The sequence below is a fragment of the Ailuropoda melanoleuca genome, chromosome 4 (genome assembly GCF_002007445.2).
Source record: "Ailuropoda melanoleuca isolate Jingjing chromosome 4, ASM200744v2, whole genome shotgun sequence".
Classification (NCBI taxonomy): domain Eukaryota; kingdom Metazoa; phylum Chordata; class Mammalia; order Carnivora; family Ursidae; genus Ailuropoda; species Ailuropoda melanoleuca.
The window spans coordinates 68501950-68511470 of NC_048221.1; the positions used below are offsets into that span (position 1 = coordinate 68501950).

The 9521-nt window shown below is 37.5% G+C and overlaps 1 protein-coding gene across 1 annotated transcript in view; it reads right to left on the bottom strand.

Annotated features, from left to right (window-relative positions):
* The window catches only part of VWA3B (von Willebrand factor A domain containing 3B), a 223810-nt gene extending 215046 nt beyond the window's left edge, over positions 1-8764 (bottom strand). Inside the window, exons 1-2 of the mRNA XM_034657268.1 lie at positions 8706-8764; positions 7306-7582 (exon numbers count right to left, since the gene is read on the bottom strand). Of these exons, the coding sequence (XP_034513159.1) occupies positions 7306-7537 (232 nt within the window). The 5' untranslated portion in view covers positions 7538-7582; positions 8706-8764. The remainder of the gene's footprint in view (positions 1-7305; positions 7583-8705) is intronic.
* Between the last annotated feature and the right edge of the window lie 757 nt (positions 8765-9521).

Below are 9521 nucleotides of genomic sequence, written 5' to 3' on the forward strand. Positions count from 1 at the left end.
GAAAAAAATAGTCTTCGATTTTATTATTTCATTTTTTTATTTTCGTGCAGTTGACATACAATGTTACATTGGTTTCAGGTGTACAACATAGTGATTCAACTTTTCAAAACAATATATGCTCACGGTAAGTGTAGCTACGAAATGTCACTGTATAACCCTATTACAATATCATTGGCTAGATTCCCTTTGCTGTGCCTTTTATTCCTGTGACTTACTCATTCCATAACTAGAATCCTATGTCCTCCACTCCACCTCAACTCTGGCAAACGACATAGGTCCTCTGCATAGGTCTGACTCTGCGTTTTGTTTACTCATTTGTTTTGTTTTTTAGATTACACGTGAATAAAATCATAGTATTTATTCTTCTCAGTCTGATTTATTTTACTTATCATAATACCCTCTAGGTCTATCTTTACTGTTGCAAATGGTAAGATCTCATCCTTTTTATGGAGCCTTAAGTGTCCACTGTATATATATACCACATCTTCCTTATCCATTAGTCTATCAATGGAAGCTTAGGTTGCTTCCATACCTTGGGTATTGTAAATAATGCTGTAATAAACACAGGGGTGCAAATCTTTTCAAATCAGTGTTTTCCTTTTCTTTGAGTAAATACAAAGTAGTGGAATTACTGAATCATATGGTATTTCTATTTTTAATTTTTTGAGGAACCTCCACACTGTTTTCCACAGTGGCTACACCAGTTTACATTCCCACCACCAGTGTACTAGGATTCCTTTTCCTGTACATCCTCACCAACACTTGTTATTTCTTCCATTTTTTATTTTAGCCATCCTGACAGGTGTGAGGTGATATCTCATTTGGTTTTGATTTGCATTTCCCTGATGATGGGTGATGTTATCTTTTCATGTGTCTGTTGGCCATCTGGATGTCTTCTTTGGAAAAATGTCTATTCAGGTCCTCTGCCCATTTTTAAATCAGGTTGTTTGGTTTTTTTCGTGTTGAGTTGTGTAGCTCTTTATATACTTTGGCTATTAGCCCCTTATCAGATATATTATTTACAAATACTTTCTCCCATTCAGTAGGTATCTCTTTGTTGATGGTTTCCTTCACTGTGCAAAAGCTTTTGATTTTGACTTTAAATAAAGGTGCTGGAGAAACTGGATATCCATAGTCCAAAAATAAAACTTACACAGAAAGTAACTCAAACTGATCATGGGCTTAATATAAGATATAAAACTATAAAACTTTTTGTAAAAATATAGGAGAAAATTTTTGAGAATTAGCAAGATCCATATAAGAAAAAAATTGATAAACCAAGAAAGTCACCAAAATTTAAAACTTTTACTGTGAGAAACTCTCTTAAGAGGATGAAAAATAAGCTACAGACTAGGAAAATATATCTGCAAGCCACATATGTGACAAAGGACTCATATCTAGAATATATAATGAGCTCTCAAAATTAATCATTGAAAAATTAGAAGATGATCAGAAGACATGAAGAAACATTCATTTTGCCAAAGATAATACAGCAAATAACCACATGGAAAGATGTTCAACAAAACTAGACATTAGGGGAATACAGATTAAAACCATAGCGAAACATCACTACACAACTATTAGAACAGCTAAAACTTTTAAATGGTGACAATACCAAATGCTGGTGATGATGTGGAGAAACTCTCTCCTGTGTTACTGAAGTGAATAATACAGCTACCCTGGAAAAGTTTAGCAGTTTCTTAAGACAAAATAAAACTAAACAAAACAAAAAATAAACACACACTTACCACGTAGCAATTACATTCCTGGGCATTTATCCCAGAAAAATGAAAACTTATGGTCACACAAAAACCTATAAACAACTCCTCATAGCAGACTTATTTGTAATGGCCTCAAACTGGAAACTACCCAGATGTCTTTAATGGTGACTGGCTAAATAAACAGTGGTACATCCATATTCTGGAATACTACAGCAATAAAAAGAAACAAACCATTGGTACATGCAACAACTTGGATGAACCTCAAAGAAATAATACCAAATGAAAAAATGCCAACCTCAAAAAGTCATATACTACATGATTCCATTTATATAAATATTCTCTACATGAGAAAATTAGAGATAGAAAACAGACTGGTGATTGCCAGGAGTTAAGGATATTGGGGTGTAGCGTGTCTGTACTTCTGTAATGGGGTAGCACAAGGGAGATCTTTGTGGTGATAAAACAATTGTGGTGATGGTTACACAAATCTACACAAGTGGTAAAATTACACAGAATTATTCACATATTCACATCAATGTCAAATTCCTGGATTTGATATTATACTATAACTTTATAAGATGTAACCATTACAGAAACTCAGTGAAGGGTTCTTGCGATCTGTCTCTATTATCTTTGCAACTTCCTGTAAAGCTATCATTATTTCAGGATAAAAAGTATCAACCAATGGGGCATCTGGGTGGCTCAGCTGGTTAGGTGTCTGACTCTTGATTTTGGCTCAGGCCATGATCTCAAGGTTGTGGGATCAAGCCCCATATCGGGCTCTGCACTGGGTGGAGGCCACTTGGGATATTCTCTCTCTCTCTCTCTCTCTCTCTCTCTCTCTCTCTCTCTCTCGCTTTGCCCCACCCCTGGCCTTGCGCACGCACGCACATGAGTGTGCACATAAGCACTCACGCTATCAAAAAAAAAAAAACAAAAATCCAGTATCAACCAATCATCCAATCATCTACAAAAAAAAATGAAATAAAAACAATATCAAATAAACCAAAACTAAGAATATTCGTCACTCGCAGGACCTGCCTACAAGAAATGCTTAAAAGAAATTCTTTAGAAACAAACACCAGATGGAACTGCAAGTCTTACAGGAAGGAAGAATATTATAAATAGTAAATATGTGGATTGTAAAACGCTATTTTTTCCCACTCAGTTTCTTTTTAACACAAATGACTTTTTAAAGCAGTAATTATAACATTGGTTGGGAGATTTATGATGTCTATAAAAATAAAATATATTAAAACAATAATACCAAGGACAGGAGTGGGGCTAAGTGGAGTTATACTGTGGCAAGATTCTTACATCTTCGATGATGTAGTACAAAGTTAACTTTTAGCAGACTGTGACAAGGACATGATCACTAGAGCAACCACTGAAAACATAATGCAAAAAGGCATACCTAAAAGGCCTACTGAAATTTAAATAGGATGAAATGATATATTTAAAAATATTCAATTTACCCAAAAGGCAGGAAACGAGAAACAGGGGGAAAAAAAAGATAAGACAAATAGTAAAATGGCATACCTAAATCTAACTGCATCAATTATTACATTAAATGTAGAGAATCAAACACTACAATTGAAAGAGATTATGAGAATGGGTTAAAGAGGCACTCCTTAAATAGAGAGACCACAGCTAGTTTGAAAGTAAAAGCCTGAAAACATATATGCCACATGCAAAGGAAGCATAAGAAAGCTTCAGTGGTTGTATCAATATCAAAGCAAATGTCAAAACAAGGACTACCATCTGAGATAAAGATGGACATTTAAAAATTAAAATCTGTCAATTCATCAGAAAGATATGACAATCCTAAATGTGTATGTATGTAGAGTTTCAAACTACATGAATAAAACTGATAGAACTAAAGGGAGAAACGGACAAAGCCACTAGGCAAAAAAATCTCTAAAGACACTGCACATCTCTATAATAGAATAAAACAACAATTGCTGGAGAGGATGTGGAGAAAGGGGATCCCTCCTACATTGTTGGTGGGAATGCAAGTTGGTACAGCCACTCTGGAAAACAGTGTGGAGGTCCCTTAAAAAGTTAAAAATTGAACTACCCTATGACTCAGCCATTGCACTAATGGGTATTTACCCCAAAGATACAGACGTAGTGAAGAGAAGGGCCATATGCACCCCAATGTTCATAGCAGCATTGTCCACAATAGCTAAATTGTGGAAGGAGCCGAGATGCCCTTCAACAGATGACTGGATTAAGAAGTTGTGGTCCATATATACAATGGAATATTACTCAGCCTTCAGAAAGAACGAATTCTCAACATTTGCTGCAACATGGACGGCACTGGAGGAGATAATGCTAAGTGAAATAAGTCAAGCAGAGAAAGACAATTATCATACGATTTCTCTCATTTATGGAACATAAGAACTAGGATGATCGGTAGGGGAAGAAAGGGATAAAGAAAGGGGGGGGTAATCAGAAGGAGGAATGAAGCATGAGAGACTATGGACTATGAGAAACAAACTGAGGGCTTCAGAGGGGAGGGGGGTGGGGGAATGGGATAGACTGGTGATGGGTGGTAAGGAGGGCACGTATTGCATGGTGCACTGGGTGTTATACGCAACTAATGAATCATTGAACTTTACATCAGAAACCAGGGATGTACTGTATGGTGACTAACATAATATAATAAAAAACGTTAAAATAAAAAAAAAATAAAAATAAAAAAACCAACCATCTTGAACTAATGAACATTTATAAATACTATCTAACAACCGCAGAATACACATTCTTTTCAAGTGCACATGAAATGTGCACCAAGATACTCCTGGGACATAACACAAATCTCAGCACATTTCAAAAGATGAAAATGTTACAGGCTATGTTTTCTGACATCAGTAGTAAATTAGATAATCAAGATTATTTAAAAATCCTAAAATATTTACAAATTAAACATTTCTCTTAAAAATGAATCAAAGAAAAAAGTCACAAGAGAAAAAAAATATTCTGAACTCAGTAACAATGAAAACATTACCTTTCAAGATTTGGATTCAGCTAAAGCAATTCATAGAGGAATTTTAAATGACTATATGAGAAGAGGGAAAAAGGCTTAAAATCAATTATCTAAGTTTCCACCTTAAGCTAGAAAAAGAAACGCAAATTAAACTCAAAGTCAAAGAAAATAAAAAAGTTCAAAGCAGATGAATGAAATAGAAAACAAAGAACAGGAAAAAAAAACCCCAACAAACCCAAAATTTGGTTCTTTGAAGAGTTATGAGATCCACTGAACAAGACTTACCAAGAAAGAAGTGAGAAAAAAAATACAAATTCTATCCTTAACAAAAGAGGGAACATCTTTAGGAAACACATTTTGTCAATGTATTAGAAAACATTGATAAAATGGACAAATTCCTTGAAAAACACAACTTTCTAAAGTTGGCATGATGAAACAGAAAATCTCTATGCTTATTACAGAACAGAATTTCTTTTTTTTTTTAAGATTTTATTTATTTATTTGACAGAGAGAGACAGCCAGTGAGAGAAGAACACAAAAAGGTGGAGTGGGAGAGGAAGAAGCAGGCTTCCCCACAGAGGAGCCTGATGTGGGGCTTGATCCCAGACCACTGGTATCATGCCCTGAGCCGAAGTCAGCCGCTTAACAACTGAGACACCCAGACACCCCCAGAACAGAATTTCTTATCAAACTTTTCCTACAAACAAAACTCCAGGCTCAGATAAGTTTCACTGGTGAATTCCATCAAACATTTTAAGAAGAAATAGTACCATCCATATAAAAGCACCATCAGAACATAAAGGATTTAAAAATAGAGCTACCCTATGACCCAGCAATTGCACTACGGGGTATTTACCCCAAAGATACAGATGTAGTGAAAAGAAGGGGCACATGCACCCTGATGTTCATAGCAGCAATGTCCACAATAGCCAAACTGTGGAAGAAGATGAGATGTCCTTCAACAGATGAATGGATAAAGAAGATGTGGTCCATATATACAATGAAATATTACTCAGCCATCAGAAAGGATGAATACCCACCATTTGCATCGATCTGGATGGAACTGGAGGAGATTATGCTAAGTGAAATAAGTCAAGCAGAGAAAGACAATTATCATATGGTTTCACTCATATGTGGAAAATAAGTACTAGCACAGAGGACATTAGGGGAAGGAAGGGAAAACAGAAGGAGGGGAAATGAGAAAAGGGAGACAAACCATGAGAGACTATGGATTCCGGTAAACAATCTGAGGGTTTCAGAGGGGAGGGGGGGGTTGGGAGGATGGGATAGCCCGGTGATGGGTATTAAGGAGGGCATGTATTTTAATGAGCACTGGATGTTATACGCAAATAATGAATCATTGAACACTACAATTGGGGGAAAAAAAAAGAATATACAGGAGGAGGGGATACTTTCAAATTATTTTATGAGGCCAGCATAATCCTGATGCCAAAGCCTAACAAGGGCATTAAAAGAAAATAAAATCATGACCTTAGACTGAAAAATCCTTGACAAAATAGAAAGAACTGCTATTTTTGCTAATATTAATGACTGAATTACAGTTAGTTGAAATACAAGATAAACTGCTTTGTTTGTTTCCTTATATAGGAATCCCATAGACCCTGCATTTAGAAGATACAGGGCCATACCACCCCTGGTGGAAAGATAAATGGGAACTCACAGCCTGAGCTTGGAAATGCAAGGCCTTGCCATTAGAATGAGCCTCCAGATCAGTCCATAACAACCATATCCCCTAGACCTTCCTTATCACCAGTATGGAACAAAGCTGCCAAGGAAATTGGTGAAAAATCTCAAAAAACACAGGATTATTGGCCACTCAATAAATATGGGTTTAATTCATTAATTAATTGGCTAATCCAGAATTACTGAGTAAAATCCAAGTAACGGCAATTGCCCTGATTGAAGGAGTGCTCCTCAAGTGGGGTGCTACTGACATGTTGGACACGGCACTGCTGCTGGGTGGGCTACCTCACACTCCGTAAGACATTCCGTATCCCTGGTCCCCAGGCCCTCTATTTCAGGAGCAACTCAAATCAGTATGTCATCAGAAAATAAATAAAAACAAAAACAAAACACGGCCTCACCCATTTCCATACTCCCTGTTGGAGGGCAGTACTACTGGGAGTTTAGGACCAAATTTCTAAACAACGAGTTTAGAAAAGCTAGCCCATCACATAAGAGAGGTTACAACGGAAAATGGCACAGTCTCCCTGAAACCACACACAGCTATGGTCTTAATCAACAGTACACTAAAAGGGTTTGCACGTCCCAAGGGATGAAGAAGACATCTGCTGGAATATGTACAACTTCTATTTATTTTTTTACTTCATCTTTAAAAGGACTAAGAATGAAATTAAGCAATATTTAGTAAGTGGACTAACAGTCATGCATCTACGTAACAAACATATCCTGGGGGTCCATGCACATTTGTTACGAATTAGGATGTGAGCTCAAAACAAGCTCCCGGCCACTGGTTTTGGGGGGAACCTTCAGAACTAATGCAGCCCCCCCAAAGGCTAAAGGATGGCATGCTGGTTGGGTTTTCCAACCGCTGTTGCTTTGTGAGTACGATACCTTCACAATGTGGGAATCCAATCTGTGACAGAATCTGTTTCAAGGTCAGTTTGTTGCTCTTCAGCCCATGCAGTTGAAGCCATTCCTCAGATGAGAGGAGACTCTGCCCGGCCAAGTCTGTTTTGGTGTTGCCTTGTCCCTCTCGCCCCTGCGGCTGCTGCTCAGAGATGGTGGACAATGAGGCTGATAGCTCCATCTCCGAATTAGGATCTAAGTCACAGAGACCTCCCATAAGGGCAATTGTCAAAATCAGACTTCCTGAAGACTTGGAAACAATCTAACATCAACAGAGGATTGGTTTAATATTAATTACAGTGCAATCATTTAGTGGAATTCAAGCTACCAGTTAAAAATGTTGAATATAGATGCATACTTGATGACAAAGAAGATATCCACATTTATTGCTAAAATGTATCCGTAAAGTTCAATATCCATCCATACATCCCCATATCTACACAGAGGAAAACATCTAGAAAGGTAACTGCCAACAGTTTATAGTAGTTTTATTTGTGTGGTGAGAATATATGTAGTTTTCGCCTTTGCTATATTGTTTAAATGTTTACATTATTTAAACGTTCTGAAAGAGAACTTACTTTTATAATCAGAAAAATGCAAAGCTCTTCCATTTTAGAAAATGAACATTCACTCCTGAACCTTCATTACACATCAGTGTTCCGATTATAACTGCACCTGACCTTTTACTTCCAAAGAGGATACAGAGGGTAAAACCCTGAGAAGAAATACACCGGTTCTACAAGTGGGGTGTCTAACAGGGAGCTAGCGACAGGGTGGGAACTGGATCACAGCTCAACCCAGCTAGAACGCATGGATTCACTTTCTAAATGTTTTAAAGTTGGACTTAAACATTCTGAATCATGCAGCCAGCTGTTCTGGGACCAACCGGACTCCAGGCAATATGCTACATATTAAGCTTATCTAGACCTTCCTAAATATAGCTAGTGTACACAAGAGGGAAGGAGTGGCCCAGACTGTAAAGCAATCTTAACCCACTCACCACAAACTTCAGGCAGGGCCTGGTTAACTTGGAGAAAAAGAAAGGTCTGCTTACCTCTGTACCCAGAGTGTGAAACAGATTTAAGTTTTTTCCCTGGACTGTAAAACTCAACGACAGAAATACTCCCTTTTCCCATTTCTAAAACTCCAACCACATTCCCTGCAAGTCTGTGTTATGATATGAAAACCGGACAAATACAGGAATCAGTTGACATAAGCCAGGGAGTTTTCATGAAAAGATATTAGAAATATTATTAGCAATGAATGAGTTATGTGTGGATAAGCACTTGATAGACTGGAAAGAGCTATGTCTAAATAAATTAGTTAAAAGCCATTATCCTTCAGTAATTGTACCTTGTTTATATACCCACTTTTACTCCACGTACCTTTTTACCCCCAAGTTTCCAGTCATATGAGCTATTAAGATTGGGCTTCTCCTCCTCCTCTAGGCTCACAGAACAAGAAAACAAGAACAGACTTTAACTTTCTTTTTGAGATCTGTCCAGCAAAGATTGCCAGCTGAAGGACTTTTAAATTTGGCTAACGGTTCCCATAGAAACAAGAAAAGGAAGCTCAGAATAAAGATTTTTGATTATTTCATCATTTCCAGTTCATCTTTCCTCTAACTGACACAAACTCACCCACCTCCTATGTTCTTACTAGAGGGAGCTACATGTCATAGGTTAAAAAGGCAGCACAGCAATGTAAATTGTCCTTATAAGGCTCCTAAACTGGATTTTGGAAACTTAAAGGTTTCAGAAGGGTCATACGCTTTAAGGCCAAAGAGACACGTTCTTGATTCCAAATAAAAGGCACTGAATCCTCCAGCTAAGGTGCATGCCCTAGTGCCTCCTACACTCACATGGCTTAAAAAAAATTTTTTTTAGTAAATATTTTTAAAAAGGTCTGGCTGGCTCTAATGAAATTGAGACCCTGTATGAGTCATTCTGATTCAGATCTTGACTTTTAGGATTTTTTAGCCTGAGAATATCCATATTATCGGAAATGAAAGCAACTAAAAAATGGAAATAGTCCAAGAAAACAGGGAAGGAAAGAAAGGCCATCTCCCAACAGAAGGGATCATTCTATTCAGACCAGATAAAAGACACTCTGTCAGAGCAAGGAAGCCTGCCGGTGCAATGATGCCAAATGACCTGACAAAGCAACCCCTCCCCACACATCGCCCACCTGCTTTCCTGCCT